General features: G+C 32.6%; 1 protein-coding gene and 1 pseudogene across 5 annotated transcripts in view; one reads left to right on the top strand and one right to left on the bottom strand.

Annotated features, from left to right (window-relative positions):
* The window catches only part of Nbn (nibrin), a 35,089-nt gene extending 16,273 nt beyond the window's left edge, over positions 1-18,816 (top strand). For 4 of the 5 annotated variants that reach the window (XM_046458620.2, XM_046458622.2, XM_046458623.2 and 1 more), the window contains 9 exons: positions 948-1,045; positions 2,987-3,116; positions 5,014-5,289; positions 6,480-6,930; positions 9,952-10,020; positions 10,971-11,126; positions 11,917-12,030; positions 17,405-17,454; positions 18,637-18,816. In XM_046458620.2, the coding sequence (XP_046314576.1) occupies positions 948-1,045; positions 2,987-3,116; positions 5,014-5,289; positions 6,480-6,930; positions 9,952-10,020; positions 10,971-11,126; positions 11,917-12,030; positions 17,405-17,454; positions 18,637-18,667 (1,375 nt within the window). In that variant the 3' untranslated portion in view covers positions 18,668-18,816. The remainder of the gene's footprint in view (positions 1-947; positions 1,046-2,986; positions 3,117-5,013; positions 5,290-6,479; positions 6,931-9,951; positions 10,021-10,970; positions 11,127-11,916; positions 12,031-17,404; positions 17,455-18,636) is intronic. The other variant, XM_046458621.2, reaches the window with a different exon arrangement.
* Positions 13,703-13,879, bottom strand: LOC124102383 (U2 spliceosomal RNA; annotated as a pseudogene).
* Positions 18,817-20,250: the final 1,434 nt, after the last annotated feature.

Below are 20,250 nucleotides of genomic sequence, written 5' to 3'. Positions count from 1 at the left end.
TTTTAGGTACAGCTTTAAAAATTTTTAAATTTTAAAAATTATTTTAAAATTTTATTGAATAGGGCTGGGTTATGGCTCAGCCGTTAGAGTGCTCGCCTAGCATGTGTAAGGTTCTGGGTTCAATCCTTAGCTCCACATATAAAGAAATAAAATAAAGGTATTGTGTCCACCTACAACTAAAAAGAAATATTTTTTAAAAATTTGATTGAATATTGCTTGTTTTATAAAATCAGTCATTCATATTACAGAACAAAAGAAAATAAATTCGTCAGAAGATTCCTTTATTAAGATATCTTAATATATATAAATTTGGTAAAATGACTTAACTTATTAAACTTATACACATGTATAGATGTAACTTACACATAGTTATTTGTGCTTCTCTCCCTCCTCCTCTTCTTCTTCTCTATTAAGTTTTATCTTAGAATCATAGTAATCATAAATTTGTTTTTAAAAGTTCATGTTGTGGGCTGGGGATGTGGCTCAAACAGTAGCGCACTCGCCTGGCATGCGTGCGGCCCAGGTTCGATCCTCAGCACCACATACAAACAAAGATGTTGTGTCTGCTGAAAACTAAAAAATAAATATTAAAATATTAAAAAAAATTCTCTCTCTCTCTCTTTAAAAAAAAGTTCATGTTATTTCATCTGTGTATTACTCTTTTTATTCTGAAAATTATTGAATTTTAGAACTATTAAGATATGTATTCTTTCCCCTAGCTCCTTAGTTTACAAGCGAAATTAACTGAGTTACTAACAGGTGATGGACCTGCCCTAATAATGTTTCCCAGTGAGTAAGCTAGTGCCCTATGTATTTTCAGAGTCTGTTCATACCATAAAATTCTGATATGACTTTGGGAGGATAAAAAATTTGATTCAGTTTGACACCATTTCAATAAAAGTTGTTTTAATATATTGTTATGCTTAAACTTTTTTTTTTTCTAATAGGCAAGGTCTTAGACCTATTCCTGAAGCAGAAATTGGATTGGCAGTTATTTTCATGACTACAGAAAATTACTGTGATCCTCGGGGCCAACCCAATACAGGTAAGTAAAGCATTATCTTATTGGTTTCTTAGCAACATTATTATGTACATTGATGATAGATTATATGCACTTTAGAGTTATACCTGCCAGGTATGACTGTATTCACTTTCCTTTAAAACTCAACAGTGTATTCATTTGTTTATTCATTCAATAAGTATTTCTGCTGTGTATTAATCACTGTTCTAAGATGTTGAAGATTCTAGTTGTGAATAAAGTAAAGAACAGCACTATTCCTGTGAACTTTTTACTCTAAAGGTCAAGATTCAAATAGTGAACAAGCAGAAAAACACACACACATGATTCCAGATAGGGCCATGTATAAAGAGGAAGGCAAAACAAGGTGATGTGATAGTGACTGGAAACAGGTTTTAGAGAGGTAGTCAGAGAAGATCTCACTGAAGATGTGACATTTGAGCTTCATGCAGCCTGATTGATGAGAAAAGGCAATTATGTGTGAATCTGGCATAGAATCCCACACAGAAGGAACAGATCACTCTGGTGTGGAGAATGGATTACAGGGGTCCAAAATAGAAGTAAGGTTATCAGTAGAAAGCTATTGTGGAGTTACTCAGAGATGATCATTGTTATTCCTTTATTATATTCAGCCCTCTGTTTACCCAGGTTGTACATTTGAGAATTCTAACAAAAATTCTTCAGTCAAAAATATTTGGGAAACAAAAATATTATATCTATTTTATCTATACTGAACATGTACATACTTTTTAAAATATTTTTTTAGTTGTAGTTGGACACAATACTTTAAAATCAATATTTTATTGATTTATTTTTATGTGGTACTGAGGATTGAACCCAGCACTTCACACGTGCTAAGCGAGCGCTCTACCACTGAGCCACAGCCACAGCCCTCAGAAGTTAATTTATAGTATACAGGAAGTTGTGTATAGGTTTTATGCAGTACTATACCATTTTATATAAGACTTGAGTATTTTGGATTTTAGTATACATGGGTGGGGGTGAGTCGAGAGTAAGTGCTAGAGCCAATCATCTGTGGATAATTAAGGATGAGTGTATATTCCTCTGCCTTTTATCTCTTTTTTATAAATAAATTGATACTGCCATTATAAAGATCATTCCTCTATTGTTTTCTTGGCTTTTTTTACCTTAAAAATATTTTCATTTTTTCTCTCTAATCACTGCCTCTTCTTTGCCTAGCTACCAAAGCATTCAGTCTGATTCTTGTGCACATTTATTTGCTTTCTGGTTTCTTTCTATATTTATTTCATGAAGAGTTATTGGAGTTTGGCTAATAGACAAGTTAGAGAACAGTATCATATCATTATTTGCTACCGGGGGGCAGGAGTATCATTTACACTGTAGTCCATCCAATGGCACCTATGCAGTTGGGCCATGTACCTTCTGAGTGTTCGACAATCTTAATTTAAATGGATAAGGAATGTGTTAAGCTACATTTTGGAAGAAGTGAACCATTTAGGGCCTAATGACCAGGAATTAATTAGGTGTGTAGGTCATTAATAATTATTAGTAGTAATAATAACTGCTGTCTTTTGAGGTGCAGATACCAAAGTTAGCATTTTATATACATTGCTACAGTTTAATTTGCAAAATAATCCTGTGAAGAAAGAGGATATCATATGTATTTTATAGATGAGGGAACTAATGTACAGAGAGTTTAAGAAATTAGCCAGTGGTCATATAGCAAGTAATTAATTCAAATTGACTCTTAGGTCAAACCTGTTAAGACATTACTACACTGCAGTACAAAGCGCTTGTGTTTTCATGTTTGAAGTTTGGAGAAATGATAGTGTGAGATGATTGGGAGCACTGACTAGAGACAACCAGGTGCAATATTACCTAATTAATCCTCTCAGCATGGCACAGTTTTAACAATTTTAAATGATCAAATGTCCATCTCGTGTCTAGTAGTTGTGATATTTTTCTTTCCACTTTTATGATTTATAGGATTAAAGACAACGACTCCGGGACCCAGCCTTTCACAAGGTTTGTCAGTCAATAAAAAACTAATGCCAGTGGCTTCAGTGAATACTACAGCATATGTAGCTGACACAGAATCAGAGCAAGCAGATACATGGTAAAGCTTCTTTGTTAAAAATTATTGCTATTTTATGAATAAGTTAATAGAATATTCAAGAAGTCAAGTCAATATCTTTAGCAAGTCATCTCTTAGGAGTTAAAGTCTGGGAGTATGAGATGCCAGGAAAAATCATACCGTAGGACAGGAATCAACAAATTTTCTGTAAAGGACCAGCAGTAATATGGCAGTGTGGGCCACTGGCTTCTATTATAACTATTTAACTCTGCCATTGTAGCATGAAAGTAGTCAGAGACAGCCAGCATATAATTGAATGTGACTGTGTTCCAATAAAACTTCATTTACAAAAAGAAATAACAGACCTGATTTGGCCTATGGGCTGTAATTTGTTAATTCCTGTCATAGGATAATTTGTTTCATACCTTACAAACATACATGGAAAACTAAAAGAATTATAGTACTTCATTTGTAACTGGTGAAGTAAGTTTGAAACTTGTAGTCTCCACCTATCTGCAGTTTCACTTGCTGCAGTTTTAGTTACTTGTGGTAAACTGTGGTCCAAATATATTAAATGGAAAACTCCTGAAATAAATAATTTGCAAGTTTTAAATTATATTTGTATCTGAATAGCATGATGAAATCTTTTACCATTCTACCCAGGATGTGAATCATCCCTTTGTTTAGGAAATTCACACTCAATATGCTACCCATCTGTTTGTTGGTCACTGGTAATCATAATGGTTATCAAACTGACTGTCTTGGTATTGCAGTACTTCTGTCTAATCCTTACATAGTATCCTCACTCTTCATCACAATGCCTACATTATTCATCTTTTACTTCATCTCATCACATAAACATTATTCATCTCACATCACAAGAAAGCTGAGTACAGTATTTTGAGAGACACTCTATTTGTGTAACTTTTATCATAGTCTGCTGTCATAAATTATATTACTAGTTTTTAGTCTCTTTATCTAATTTATAAAGTAAATTATCTTAGTTGTATATGTATAGGAAAAATGTTTATATAGTTTGGTACTACCATTGGTTTCATGCATTTATAGAAATGTCTTGGAATGTATCCCCTAAAAAGATGGAGATGGTACCATGTGTATATCTGTCTTGTATTATGATTTTGTATAGTTAAATATTACTTTTAATTTTTTAGATACTTGATAGGGTCTGCTAACTATCTGAATAGTTAATATTTGTCCATGAAGTTATTAATATTTGTCCATGTCAGTGGTTATTTGAAGAGGGATTGTAGGTTTGGTTTTGTTTTTTAATGGATGGGATTAGCTATTTTGTATTCTATACTATTTTTCATTTACAATGGTGTATTTCAAATATTCCATATTGAAGTATTTATATTAATGTACTTAATGATATCACTATATTAGATCATATTTATTTTAGTTTTTACTACCCTCATGTTTTATATTCTGTCCAGATTTAACTTTTTAAAGGTTGGATAGATGCATATCAGTTCATCTAAAGTGATCTAAATACCCTATTATATGTGACACTATAATAATAGGAATAATAGGAGTTTATTATAATTTTCCAGTTTTTATGAAGGTACTTTTACATAAAAATACTAAAAAAAATTTCTCAACAAAATAAAAATTACCTGGTATTATCACCTAGTTTCATTTATAATAGGATACTAGGTTGATATTCCTTGTTTACTTGACAGTCGTTTTGGTAGAATATGCCTCTATATATGTGTTATAGGGGATGAAGAAGAGTAAGATACCAACCTTTTTCAAGGCACTTAGATGACAGAGGAGCTGTTTTCTTGGGATAATATATTGCCCAAATTATTATCTAAATATAATCTTATAAAGTTATATTACAGTAGAACTATTTAAAGATCTTTGTTTCTACATAAAAGTTGCTATGAACTTTACCTTCTGTTCTTTTGTTTTTCCACAGTATGTTTTTGAATGAAAGGCCAAAAGAAATAAGTATCTCCAAGATGGAACAAGAAGTCAGAATGCTTTCACAAGAAACATTCACTGTACAGGAACCTTCCAAAACAAGCTCCAATAATAACAATATAGTATTAAACACTTTGGTTAGGACAAAAGTCCCAAACTATCAGCTTTCACCAACCAAATTCCTAGGTGTAAATAAAAGTAGAGATTGGTCTTCTCAACAGCAGCAGACAAACTCCATCAAAAACTACTTTCAACCATGTGCCAAAAAAAGGTATATTTTTAATAACATTTTTTTCTTGTGCCTCTGAAAAAAATTAGCATTTTTTATATTACTGTAGTAGAGTATTTGAGTCTGTTATGCTCTAGTGTGCTCCTTTGGAAAGCTCTGGCCCCCTAGCTCCTTCGCTCTGAGAAGTGCCCTAATTTCTTCCTTTATTAAGACCATTAGACAGATTCTTCTTCATCTTTCTTCTTCTGTACCTTAGCTTATCTGCTGTTTTGTTTGCTGCACTTCTTTTGAAGAAGAGTTTACCCACACCTGCATTCCAAAATCACCTTTTTTGCTTTTTTTCCCTTGATAATCTCTCTCACAAGGTAAATAAAATTTTACCTTATTATATAATCTTTGGTATTTCTCTTCTGTCTTCCCAAATGAATATTGTTGATCCTTATTTTCAGTGGCTTATCAGTCCTTCCCTTGCCATCTGTTTGTGTTGTCAGCTCCCTCCTTCAAACTCTGATCACCTAAGTTACTACAAAGACCTCTTGAATAATCTGTGTGCCCAGTATCCTTACATTACTGTTAATAGTACATCACCTTTAACTCTTTAATACACTATAAATTCATTAAGCTTCTAGATAGTAGATACTCAAGTCTGTGTCTTCTGTGGACTTCAATACAATTTGCATGCACAAAGTTTTCAGTATTTATTGAGTGAGTAATATAGTATTGTATAGAATACTCTCAGTGATAGATTCACATAGTATATGCAGTATACAGTTTATGCCATGTTCTAGATTTAGCCACTCTTGTTTATTATTTTGAATACACCTCCCATTAACTCATAGGAATATATACCCAATTTAATTTTTCCCTGCCCACAAGTTCCCTACATTATAAAATTAAGCTGTGATCTCCTGGCAGTAGGTCCTTTGTGCATTTATCTCCCTTTTCTTTCACTTTGATATAACATCTGACTCTTCTTCAGCAAAGAAGATAGAATTCTCCATTGCTTTAGGGTGGATAATTTATAGGGCCTGTAATTCCTATCAAAACAGAATGTATGTGAATTTGGTACTATTTTCAAATGCTTATTTGTTGATTTCTAGTGGTATTGTTAATAAAATCAGGATTACATTGTGAATTAAATGGAGTGAGTGGTGAATAGTGCCAAATTTGAAAAATTATGTAGCTGTGTTAATCTTTTGGTTTTGTTCTCTCTTTTTTTTTTTAAATCTAAGGGAAAGAGATGAAGAAAATCAAGAAATGTCTTCATCCAAATCAGCAAGAATAGAAATGTCTTGTTCTCTTTTAGAACAAACACAACCTGCTACACTCTCACTATGGAAAAATGAGGCGGAGAATCTATCTCAGAATGAGCTTGTGGACAAAAAATCAAATAACTTATTTACAGATGATGAAGATTTAGAATCCAGTGTGAAAAATTCTTCTGATAAATCTCTTTCTACAGAAAACCTTAGATCAATTAAAAAAAGAAAAGAAATTGATGATTTGGCCATAGAAGATGAAATATCAAAACAGTTATTCAAGAGCATGAAACCAGAGTTAGAAAGTGAAGTAAAAGTTGAAAAACAAGAGGAAGAGTTCAATATAAGAAAGAAGTTAAGGATGGATATAGAAACAAATAATAATTTTAATAATGAAACAATACCAGAAAGCAGCAAAATATCTGTAAGTAACATTTTTAAATGAAAGCTATTGCCAATAGTAACTTAGAATATTAAAAACAACTCTAGATTTTGTATTAACAGTATGAGCAGCTATTGTGTCTACTTGAAAAAGAAATTAATGTTTTGAACACCCAGTATGAAGTGTAAGAATTTGCTGTTCAGTAAGATAAGTGTAAAAATACAGTGGCTATGCAGCAGGATAAAATAAATAAAAACAAATAAAACTATTATACATGATTGTTTTGGTAGACTTCCAAATTAGGCTATACTGTTATAAAAGATTTTCAGCCATGCTGGTAAGTTAGTGGATGTTTTAAAAGAATAAGCAGCACAGAAAGTAGAAGAAAGTTAGTAGAACAGAGCACTTTATCTACTAAGTAAATTTTTAGATTAAAACATGTATGACATCACTAGGATGTTTGTTATAAATTTTGTTCTTTAATGTGCTTTTCTAGTTTTCATGAATGTTGGTAATTTATCTTACTTTAGCTAAGAAAGCTCTTCATATTATTTTCTATTTCGTGTATCAGTAAGTTGACCAACTATCTGTACTGATTAACTCATTAGATCAGAACACAGAACTGATGAAACCAAAATGTGAATTCTAAATGTCCTTTTGCGGACTAAGTGCATTAGAGTCACCTGGTAAGCTTTTTAAAAATATGATTCCCAGACCAAAAATCTTACAGATCCTGATTCAGTACATCTGACTTCCGGCCCAGAAAAAAAAATTTCCTTCTTGTGTTAATTGAGAATTCTTTAAAAAAAAAAAAAAAAAATATATATATATATATATATATATATATATATATATAGTTGTTGTTGTTGATGGACATTTATTTATTTATTTATTTATATGCAGTGCTGAGAATCAAATCCAGTGCTTCACACATGCTAAGCAATCACTCTACCACTGAGCTAAAATCCTGAGAATTATTTTTTTTTATTCTTTTTTTTTCAAGTTGTAGATGGACACAATACCTTTATTTTATCTATCTTTATGTAATGCTGAGGATGGAACCCAGGTCCTCATGTGAACTAGGCAAGCACTCTACCACTGAGCCACAACACCAGCCCCACTAATTGAGATATCTTTTGATATTTTTTAAAATTCTAAAAGTAGTGGCTTAAATAAGATAGGGTTATTTTGGGGGAGGGGGAGGTTGTTTGTGTTTGTTTTACTTATATAAGAAGCCCAGAAGTAGATAATCAAACTCCTTTCCTAGCTGTTTGTCTTTTGGCTCTGACATTCTACTTTCCAGACATCAAGTTTACCTTCTGGGTGTTTTAGTTCATTTTCCCTGACTATAGTAGAATTCTTGAGTGAGTAATTTATAAATGAAAGAAGCTTATTTAGCTTATGGTTTCAGAGGTTAGATGTCCAAGGTTGAATAACTACATCTGGTAAGAGCTTAGTCCCGTGTCATAACATGGTAGAAAAGTAGAAATGTAGATAGGTTGATGTGGGAGAGACAAGAATTGAGGCTCAGCCTTGCTTTATAACAATCCACTGTTGAAATTACCAGTCCTGTCCCACAAGAGCAACGTTCTTCCCCTTCCCTCTTAATCACACTGCAAACATCCTGGTCACTGTTAAAAATATATAATGGGCAAAGAAGACAAGGGTCACAACCGTTTTTACAATCCTGGAACTCATCTACTTAATGAGGTTGCTTAATATTATAAACATTTAGTCTTAAGAAAGATCCTATTTATATTATTTTGACCACATCTTTGTAAACTACTTTTCCTTACAGAACCTTTCCTCCTGTGTTTATTTCTGATTTTCTTTGATGTTTTCTTTTTTTAGTCTTTTTTTTTTGGGGGGGGGCGGGGGGAGGGGGAGGGGGACTTGTTTTCCTTTTCCTTAAATTTCCTTTTCCTTAAATTTTGTGCCAAATTGGTCCCCAGATCACACTGCACACAGATCTGTGTGGAAATGGTTGTGGTTTTAGTTAATCACAGAATTCTTTGCTCCATCCTGTCTGACCACTAATGGATGTTTCATTATTGACTGCACATTGTCCCAGAGCTATTGTTACCCACCCCAGGCATTAGTCATTAGAGCACAGACAGAGAAAGAAAAGAACAAAGCACTATGCACTCTTGACATGGGTACCACTAAACAGTCTTTTCTGGACCAGAAAAGAACTTTCATTTACTATGTAAGGTTTATATGATATATAATATCAGGCAACATGATTATTCTATTTTGCTTATGATCCTACAACATAATTTCTTTTATCTTATTTTACTGTTTCAAAATTCATGACATTCTAAATGAAAAATATAGTACAAGAACTTTGGAGAACAAATAGATATTTGATGATAACACACTTTAGGACATATTAAAAGTTAAATCATCACATTCCAGCACTAAATTTATTTTAATAAAAATCTAGGTACAAAACTGTTTTTGCTTTTGGTGTAAGTTATTTTTAAAAACTCTTTATTTAATTGCTAATTCATTTGCAGTTGTAAGTAATGATATAAAGAGATCCCATATAACCTCATCCCATTTTCCCTAATTATTTGGACAGCTTAACCAACTACAGTATAGTATCACACCAGGAAATTAACATTAATGCCGTTAACCAACCTTACTCAATGGGAAGTTATTTTTAATTTTTTCTTTTTTATCATTTTAAGAATTAATTTGAATTTATGAAAGCTCATCAATAAAAGGAAATGATTTGTTGGTTATCCTACCATCCACAGACAACCATAAAATATGTTGGTATTTTGTATAGTTTGAATCAACTGTTAATGCAGTTTTATTAATTTATATTATGTTCCTATTGTTGACTATTCTCAACGTACATAATTTATATGAATTTTGATACCTTCCAGTTCTTTGCTTCAATATTCATACTAAAATATCCTTACATTTATTTTTATTTTTATCTCATAATTTAGGAAATATACTTGAAGGTCATATGGCTGGGTCAGTATGAATATCTCAAAGTTTTTAGAAATTTTATTAATAACTTCTGTGAACACTATTTTTTATTTTAATTTTTAGCAAGAAAACAAAATGGGGAAGAAATGTGAGCTCAAAGAATCACTATGGTCAACTAAAGAAGAGGTATCTGTAAGGAAATTCTTTTATATTTGATGTAATTTTCATGAAAATTTGACTTACAAGGATCAGCAATCTTATTAGTTATATTCTTAGGATTAAATTGCTTTGAATTTTAAATTCTGGACTATTTCATGATTGTGCCTCCTCTGGAAATGGATAAATCATACTATAATCATGATATAGTGTAGTGCAAAGAAAAGCCTGGGTGTAATTCTCTTCTCTACTGCAGAGATAAGTGACCTTGCACAAGCCATTTTCACATTTATGAACCTCAGGTCCTTTGTTTGTAAGATGAGGTTAATGCTTTTCTAGAGGGGTTGTTGTTATATCAAGTTCAATAACAGATTTATAAATATAATATTTATAAATTCCAAAAAAATTAGGGCATTTTTATTTAATTGAGGTCCTTCTTATATTCTATCACTATCAGATGATCCTTTTCTTCTGGCTTTTCCCGTTTTTCTTTTCTTCCTGTTTGTGACTATCTTAGACATGGTGGCAACTTTCATATGAATTATATAGTTCAGCAATTAAAAGAATTAAGATGGTTAGCCTTCAGCAGCTCTAACAATGCTGACCACTGAACAATTGAATGATAACAGGAAAAATCTTCAGATTTAGTAACTATTGACCTAGAATAAAAAAACACCTCATTTAATAAGATATTATATTCAGAATTAATGATTAATTTTTTTGAGATATAAAAAAATAACAAACTATTGAGACTTCAACAGTTTATAGATGAGAACATATAGAATGTTTTCAAAGTTATAGAATCATTTTCTGGTTTTGAAATAGGTGTTTTGATTTCAAATACAAAATTCAGGTACAAGAAATAAACCCTTCTTACTGTTTTGTTTTTCAAGTATTTTAACTTTTTTCTGTATATACCCAAATAACAAATAATTTTCTTTTTCCTTCTGATTTCTTCTAATTTATCCATTTTAACCCCATTTAAGAACAGTGATGACCTTCAGGACAATAGTGAGATGCTTCCAAGAAAGGTGTTACTGACTGAATTTAGATCATTGGTGGTTAATAATTCCACTTGCAGAGATCCATGTGTGGTAAATTATGATTATGGTCAAATAAAGAATTTCAAGAAATTCAAGAAGGTAGGTGTTTCTTTAACTGTGTCACAAGAGGGCAATGTTTGAAATGTTTTTAGAAATACCAGTGGCATTAAATAGTAATAAAAACAGTATGTTGAAAAATGATGCTGGTTTCTCCCACTTTAAAAAAAAATAAGAAGGACTAAACTAATAATTAATATATAGAACACCTAAAATGACAAAGATTTTATCAAGACTGAATTCTTTATAGGTTGCTATTTACCTGGCATGTCCCATAAATACTAAGGATTTATTACTTATTTCCTAAAGTACGATAATATCAGTGTACTTGATATGAAGTTTACATAGGAATTTTTTTTTACCCCTTTGTTTTTCAACAACTAAAATGTCAACTGAAAGTATAAATTGTTTCCATCTCCAAAATGCCCTGATAAGGAACTATAAACTGAAAAGTTTTGAAAAGACTTAAAATTTTAATCAGTGTTAGAAAGGGTGTAAACCTTGAAATCTTTGAAACAAAATACAGTGCTTTAAATTATAGTGTGTGTTCACTTTGGTTGCTTCAATTGCTAGATGATAACCTAAGGCCATTTGTAAATAAAAACTACAAACTAAAACTTTTAAATACATAAATTCCAGTGATATGTCTAAATCTTGATATGGTAGAGAAATAACTAGAGAATAAAAACAGATGAGTCCAATAACAGTTTCCTTTGTCTCATTTGTAGGAGCTTAACATCTTTGAAAGTTGTGTAATCTTTGCTTTTTAATCTTTTTTTTTATAGTCATCTTAATTTACTAACATGTTTAACCTCACTGCTATTATTAACAGGTCATATTTCCTGGAGCAGGAAAGCTTCCACACATCATTGGAGGATCAGATCTGATAGCTCACCATGCTCGAAAGAATACAGAATTAGAAGAGTGGCTTAAGCAGGAAATGGAGGTTTGTACAAAATAAGGCCTCAAAACTTTTTGACTTGCATTTCGAGTCCTTTGCGGTTTTCTTAGAGCAGATTCTTCTTAAAACCAAACTTAAGTGACCTAAGGTCATTCAAAAATGTATTTCTAGAATACAGGGTATTAATATTAATCTGTGACATTTCCTTAAGGGAATTCTGTATTTATTTTTATATAATTTCTTTAGTTGTATATGGAAACAATGCCTTTATTTATTTTTATGTGGTGCTAAGGATTGAACCCAGTGCCTCACATGTGCTGTGCAAGCCCTCTACCACAGAGCTACAACTCCAGCCCCTAGATTTATTTTTATTGCTTAAAAAAAGTAGGACTTAAACAGATGAAAATATAATGTAAAGGGGGATAAAAGACTTAAGTCACAAAAATCTTAAAGGAAACTAAAGAATAATAATTAAAAGGTTGGCCATATATTCATATGGAAAATTATATATATCAATGATGTAATATATAAATGAAATGTCCTTTTTATATCTAGAAATTGTGTTTCAACAGTTCTGCAATTTTCTCATTATTTTCTTGAACATTACCCTTTCCTTTATCCATATCTCTTTCTAGAACTTTAATTTGAAATAAGTTAAATTTTCTCACTGTCTTTCTCTGTTTGTTTCTCTGGATAATATTTTGATAATTTATTCAGATTTTCTTCCTGTTTGCTATTTTTGTCTTTAGCTCTGGTTAGTATTGCACCCATTCATTGAGTTTTAAATTCAGTCTATTTCATTTTTTTCATTATTAGAACTATGTTTCTTTCTTTTCTAAATCTTATTCCCTGCTGATGTGTTTGCCTAATGATACCAAAGTGTTTGTTGATCTGTTTTTTTGCTCATAGGGTATTTTATTTCTGAGTATATCCTTTGTGATCTTTGTATATGAACAGATCATTTTCCTCAAAATGTAATCTGTAGGATTTTCTGAATCCTAAATTCAGATTTAGGACAAAGATAATGCTTATGTCTTCCAGACCCGCGCCCCCCCCACCCCCCACCCCCCCACACACACACTTTTTTTTTTTTTTTGGAGTGCTGGGGATCAAACTCAGGATATCCTGCGTGCTAGGCAAGCACTCTATGCTAAGCTACATCCCTAGTCCTAACTTTTAAGTTAAAATCTCTTCTTGTGATTGTTTTAGGTCACTCAAGTGTTTGTATATATTTACAGTAGAACAAGTGACAGCCAACTTGTCATTATAAACTTCAAGTGAGGGTTAGGGTTGTGGCTCAGCGGTAGAGTGCGCATCTAGCATGCATGAGGCCGTGGGTTAAAAATAAATAAATAAAATAAACGTGTTATTAAAAAAAATACTTTAAGTGAGATTTTCATTCTTTCTTTCACCAAGTGCCAAAGTCAAAATAGGCAAGTTTTTTACCATCTCCTATTATTTCTCTTTCTCCCTATAGTACTGGGATCTGTAAAGTCCCTTAGGTTATCTTTCATGTCACTCACACCCCATGCAGATATCAAATGAGATCAAATTTTTCATGGTTTACAGATGAGGGCAAAAGCTGACTCTAGTACTTGTTAACTGTCAGGGTTCCTTTTCTTGCTTTATTGTGGGCATAGTGTACCTTTAGTGATTCATTTTTAAAAACACATTTTTTAAATCAGGGATTTTTTTTTTTTTTTTTTTTTTGGTGGAAGAGGGCTATACCATCCCTGGAAGTATTGCAGTACCAGGTCACTATGTGACAGAGATATCTCCTTTTCCATCTCCTATTTTCAAAAATCCATTTAATATGATGTCCTCTAGAAGACATATCACATATTTGACTAACCAGAACAGATATTACATTCATTATAGACAAAGGCCAAGAAATACTGAAGTTATTTTATATAAGGGTTAGGAAGGTTTCTCATAAAAGTAAAGATATTAGGAAGGTCACTCACAAGATTTATTGTCAAAAATTAAAGAATGGAAGTCATATCCACTCTTCTCTTTTGAAATAATAATTAGCTTTATTATTTTATAGCTGTGCATTCTTAAGAATTATAGCAGTATACAAAAGAGTGAAGAAATTAAAACCTAAAGCTCAGGAATTAACTCTTTAAGCTTTAAGTGAATAACATTCCAAGTATCTCTTTATTGAGGAAGAGTGGAAGACAGAGACATGCTGGTAACAGGAAGGAGAGATCCATAGAAGCAAGTTAAATTCAAAGTATTGCTGAGTTGGTGTAAATGTTTCTTTCCTCCAAGACATTTTATTTCCTGAGATACCTCTGAAACTAAAGGGGAATATTTGAAAAACACTGTGAGACTAGAATGAGTTTGGGTTTTAAATATATATTTTAATTTTACATACTATTGGTTGTCTCCCTACTGTGAAGAGTAAGGACATTATTTGAACTTACCACACCTCCTCTCCCTCACTTTATGGCAGTCCTATTATTTGCTGAGCTCGCTGCATTTAAGGAATAGCAATCCTTTTATTGAATCATCTTTGCCCACCACATCTGTTTCTTCACACATATTCATAGTGGTTCTTAACCTCCTTGACGTGTCAAAAATTCAGATTTCAAGCCAGGCCCATTAGCACGTGCCTGTAATCCCAACAGGTCAGAAGGCTGAGGCAGAAGAATCATGAATTCAAAGCCAGCCTCAGCAACTTAGCGAGGCCCTAAGCAACTCAATGAGATCTTGCCTCAAAATAAAATACAAAAAAAAAAAAAAAACTAGGGATGTGGCTCAGTAGTTAAGCACCCCTGAGTTCAATTCCTGGTACCCCTCCACAAAATTCAGATTTCAGTTTTCAGTTGTATCTATTCTGTTCTTTATCATCTGTGTGACATTGAACAGATTACTTAACTTTATTCTTTTTTTCTCCTGTGTAGAATGAAAATAATAATAGTACCTCTATTTCATAGGCTTGTAAGGATTAAATGTTAAAGATATGATGAGTGGACCATCCCTAACCCAAATTCTAGAATACTCCAAAATCTGAAACTTTTTGAGGGCTGTCATGGTACTACGCATGGAAGATTCTGTACCATGAAATTTTGTTTCATGCTCAAAATTATTTCAAATATTTTATAAAATTACCTTCAGTCTATGTGTCAGATTTATATGAAATATTAAAACAAATGAATTTCATGTTTAGACATGCATTCTAGCCCCATGAAAATCTCATTTTGTATATACAGATATCCTGAAATTTAAAAAAAAATCCCCAATCTGAAACACTTCTGATTCTAATAATTTTCCATCAGGGAAACTTGAACTATATAAAGTATTTGTAACTGTGGAAATAGTATTAACTATTTTTGCTTCATTTATTAAAGGATGTTATTATGGTCCTCAGTTTGTTTACTTCACATTTCCCTTTTCATTGTTTCTTTTTGGTCATCTAATTTTTTGTTCGTATTTTATTGCTTTTAATATTATTAATTTTATTATTATTGTTTTGGATTATTATTTCTTACAGACTGGGTTTTTAACCTATCTTTTGCATTTTCTGTTCCCATATCTCTCTTTTTTTTTTTTTTTTTTTTTTTGGTTCTCTTTATTATGTGAAGTAGCTTTATTATTTTCTTTCATCTTTAGTTGTTCAAAATGAAATGTTTTAAACAGACATTCTCTTTGCTAAGCAAAGCATCTTGTACGGTTTTATTTGGGTATTACATTCTAAAGCCAGTGGGTAAGGCAAAAATTGAGTGTAATCAAAATTATTCATAACCCTCCTAGCATACCCTTAGTCAACAGAATTGCCCTGGTGCCTATCAGTGAAATAATCAAAAGCACATTGCATGTCCCACATAGTTTCTGTTACCTGGAAACACTGAGTCAGAAAAAGGAAGGACTCAACCGGAGTTGTGTGCTGCTTTTATTGAAAAGCTAGGCTAGCTCTCTTCTTAGATTTGAATTAAATAGCCTGTATTGGGAGTGCATTCTATCCCAAAAGAGAATAACCAAGCATTTTAGGTTGGTCATCTCACTTATCAAGAATCCTGGAACTTATGCCTTTGATCATTATCTGTTCTACTTCTTCACCTCCTGTGACAGTAGACCCTTTCTAACAGACTGCCAGCAGTGTTTTCCCTTCTCAGGCTACCTTTTCCCCAAATTTGGTACCTTGGCAAGAATTTTCAGGTATGGCCAGTTCTATAGCCCTTTTTAATAGGTTGGGACAGCACTGGTAATGAGGTGCATGAAAATCTTTTGGTTCTTTACATAGCTGTATTTTTTAGTACGTGGTGTAGGATTGTACTCAATTCATTACTGCAGTTGGGTTTTGTTTGGTTGGTTGGTTTGGGCATGGGGGAGGAATTGGGAGAATTTCATTAGGAATTAGAGGTGCTTCTGTGTTCTAGCATTTATACCATTGATTTTCTTTTTTTGCTAGAGCGAAAGCACCTGGGGAGGATTTACTCTGTAAAGCAAGTTTTCTTCTGCTGTGTGTCTACTTCATATATACATAAATATCATATTGTATCTTACTTCCCTAAGTTTGCCCCACTACTACTTTTTTCCCTTCTCACAGGATTAGGTAGGGATTGAACACAGGAATACCACTGAGCCACATCACCAGCCACCACCACCCTTTTTAAAAATATTTTTTAAATTTGTTATAATTAGTTATACATGACAGTAGAATGTCTTTTAACACTTCATACATAAGTGGAGTATAACTTCTCATTTGTCTGGTTGTACATAATGTTATACAGGTCATATAACCATATAGGCCCATAGGATAATAATATCTGATTCATTCTACTGTCATTCCCTATCCCCATGCCCCCTCCCCTCCCTTCACTCCTCTCTGTCTAGTCCAAAATTCCACCACCCCTTATTGTGAATTACCATCTGCATATCAGAGAAAACATTCAGCCTTTGGTTCTTTGGGATTGGCTCATTTCACTTAGCAAAATATTCTCCACTTCCATCCCAGAGCACTGAATTTTCATTAAGTAAAAGAATTCTGCTGGAATGAACATTTAAAAGTTCAGCAAGCTAGCAATCTATGTTGGTTGCCTTTCAGAGCAGTTGGCTGGAGAAAGTTGTTTAATTAGCAATTTTGCAATAATAATCTTAGCATGAAGTGAAAATAGGAACTGTTGAATGGGAGAGATGTTGAAGAGGCAAGATTTATAATATCTCAGATGTGGAAATCATAAAGACAGCTTACCAAAACCTGTTAACAGAGCTAGGGTTGTGGTTCAGTGGCATAGCTCTTGCCTGGCACATGTGAGGCACTGGGATTGATCCTCAGCACCACATAAAAATAAATAAACAAAATAAAGATATTGTGTCCATGGATAACTAAAAAAAAAATTTAAAAACCTGTAAATATAATAATTCATTAAGTTCACTACTAAGCAAATGTTTGAAATTCTGTTAACTTTGACAGGTACAAAAACAACAAGCAAAAGAAGACTCTCTGGCTGATGATCTCTTTAGGTAAATTATTGATTCACCTTTCTTATATACCTTTGAGAGATGTGTATAAAAAATTAGTTTTGCTCACAGAGGTTAAAAATCTGTTTCTTCTTAGTCCCTCACCTAAAGAATATTATTTTACATATATATTTCTTTTTATTATTTTCACCTCTTAATTATGTTTACTGGATATACCATCAAGGTTTGGGGTTGATTAAGTTATATAATAAGATACAGAAAAAAATTGTATGGGGCATTTAGGCAAAATGAAGTTTCTACTGGGTGAATTTGTGACTTGCTTAAGCTCTGAGAGGAATTATGAATGAATGGGTTTGAATTTAGAAGTAAATGCCAAACCACATGTTTAGTTTTAATTGGCACATAAATAAAAACAAAGACTGGATTAGGATTTCAGAGGAGATCATTTGAGTTCAGGGTGATATGGCCATAGGCTGGATTAAGATTTCAAAGCAAGTTTTTGTGAGAGGCTTTAGGAGAGGTAAAATGGGTGATTATAATATAATCTGATTTAACACATTTTCACCATTTGTGGAGGCCCAACAAACCTTATAATAATTGCCTCTCAATAACTAATAAAATACTATATAGATGGTACCTGCTGGCTAACAGAGAGTAACATTTTCCCAAACTTACTTAAATACTATATTTTTAAGTATTGTGCAGCCAATTTTATGATTCTCTAATTTCACATTTGACATTATAAATGGCTGATAAAAATGTTGACAAACAATACTGATTTTTCATAAGTAATCAAATGAGACTATCTGGTTTCCCAGGTGTATTTACTTAATGGCTATAGGAGAAAACTTTGTTAAAAAAAAAAAGTAATTATATTTAGGTTAATTATGCTCTTTTGTGTGAATGATGCACTTTAATTTGAGGAAAGGCAGATGTGGGACCTATTTTGATGCTATACTAGATTTTTAATATTTCCTTAATTATTGTAATGCTTTACACAATTTTTTGTTATTGGTGATACTTGTCTTTTACTAACTATTCATCAAAGCAATATCAAGAGAAAAAAACAAATAAAAATGTGTTTGTTTTCTGATTCGGAGGACAAAAATTACCCTTTTCATCTAATTTGTCAAAAGTGTGGCTGTAGTTGGAAATCCCTTTAACTTTAAAGGCAAAAGAAAATGGGATCACTTATCTAAATGAACACCATTTCTTGTTTTGCAGATATAATCCTAATGTAAAAAGGAGAAGATAATTGAGAACTTTAAAGGGAAGCTGTGGAAACAGATTTCCTAACAAGCATTTACTTCATGCTAACAGGGATGTCTCAATGGTGTATAGCAGAGATTTAAGTCCCAAGTACTCCATGTCCTAAATTTATTAAATAAAGTGCCCAAAACTCCATTTGCTGTGTGTGGTAATGAATATAGTTTGTTCTGTTTTCATGCTTTTGTCATTTCATTCTCATGATAAATTTTTTTCTATTTTTAAAATGTTTACTTTTTATTCAATGGTTAATATAAACATAGTCCAAAATCTTAAAAGTACATAAGGGTAAAGGACAGTGTCCCTTTTACTACCCATCTAGCTATTATAGAAAAAATCCATGATACTCATTTCTTGTGAGTCTTTCCAGATTTTTAATTTCTGTTCAAATTCCTATGATTGTCATTTTTGTTCATTCCTATACAGATGATAGCATTACACTGTGTTGCACCTTGCTCTTCACCTAATGTATTTGAAGATCTTAAGCATATCAATGTAATTTTATAATTTTTTCTTTTATACTGACTGAAGGCCTCCTGGTTCATGCAAGTTTTGTCACCCTATTAATATTACCTTTTTTTAGGTTAAGAGTATAAGATGTGAAACTATAGCATAAGTTAGTACATATAGTAGTGAGATCTTATGAAAGATTCAGTGTTCATATGCAGTCAAAAGAAGTCACCACATTTAAGTGTTTGTCCATGATACCCTTTGACCTGCCCTGAGAATATACTCTTTTTTAATGGAGATAGTTTATAAACATCATAGGTCTTTGTTTTATTCTCACCTTTCATTGTACTTTCAAATTCTTTGTTTTAGGAAGCATTATTAAACATGCGAAGCACTGCCCTCCACAACACTGAAAGAACTCAAAGATTAATAATTAAGGGTCTGTATTTGGAACTGATGGTCTGTTGTTAAAACTCTTTTAAGTTTTTTAAGTGGATGGACGTGTTTCCCACTGTTTTGCACTGTTCCATCTTTATAATATGGTTCTGCCCTGAACAACTTGAGTCACAGACTTGCTTAACTGGGGTATGTAATTTTCCCCCTGGCTTTGTTGGGAACTCCTTTTTTCTAACTCTTTTATGTGTTTTAGGAGAAAGAAGGAGAGGGATAATGCACCACTTTTCTTCGTTAGATGAATGGGAACTGTGACCAGCCCCAATTCTACCCTAAGGATTTAGGTGCTAAGGATCAGGTTAGCTTCCCAATGGCAGGGAGGAAGTGACCTGTCTTTGGCCACAATCTGACAATTACCATTCCCCAGCAGGCTTCATGCCAGTGGCACACCCTCTTCTCAGGGCACAGCTTACTTACTATTCAGGATTATATTTCCACCCCAGACTTCTTCCTGATTCTTTAGCTGAGGCTTTGTAGTTGGTCACACTGGAAATCTACATCTGATTATCTGAATTAGGATCATGACCCAAATTCCTTAAGAGACTGAAGCAAATTGGGACCTGGATAATGTCTTCTCAAGGCTCTGTATAACTTCCTTTTTGAATGCTTTTGCCTTTTTTGTCAAACAGATGACTCAAAATTTATAAGAATAAAAGTATTGAATCAGAC

The sequence above is a fragment of the Marmota monax genome, unplaced genomic scaffold (assembly GCF_021218885.2).
Source record: "Marmota monax isolate L192 unplaced genomic scaffold, Marmota_monax_Labrador192_F-V1.1 WCK01_AAM20220418_F8-fsc00147, whole genome shotgun sequence".
In the NCBI taxonomy this organism is placed as follows: Eukaryota; Metazoa; Chordata; class Mammalia; order Rodentia; family Sciuridae; genus Marmota; species Marmota monax.
This window is presented reverse-complemented; position numbering and strand designations above follow the sequence as displayed.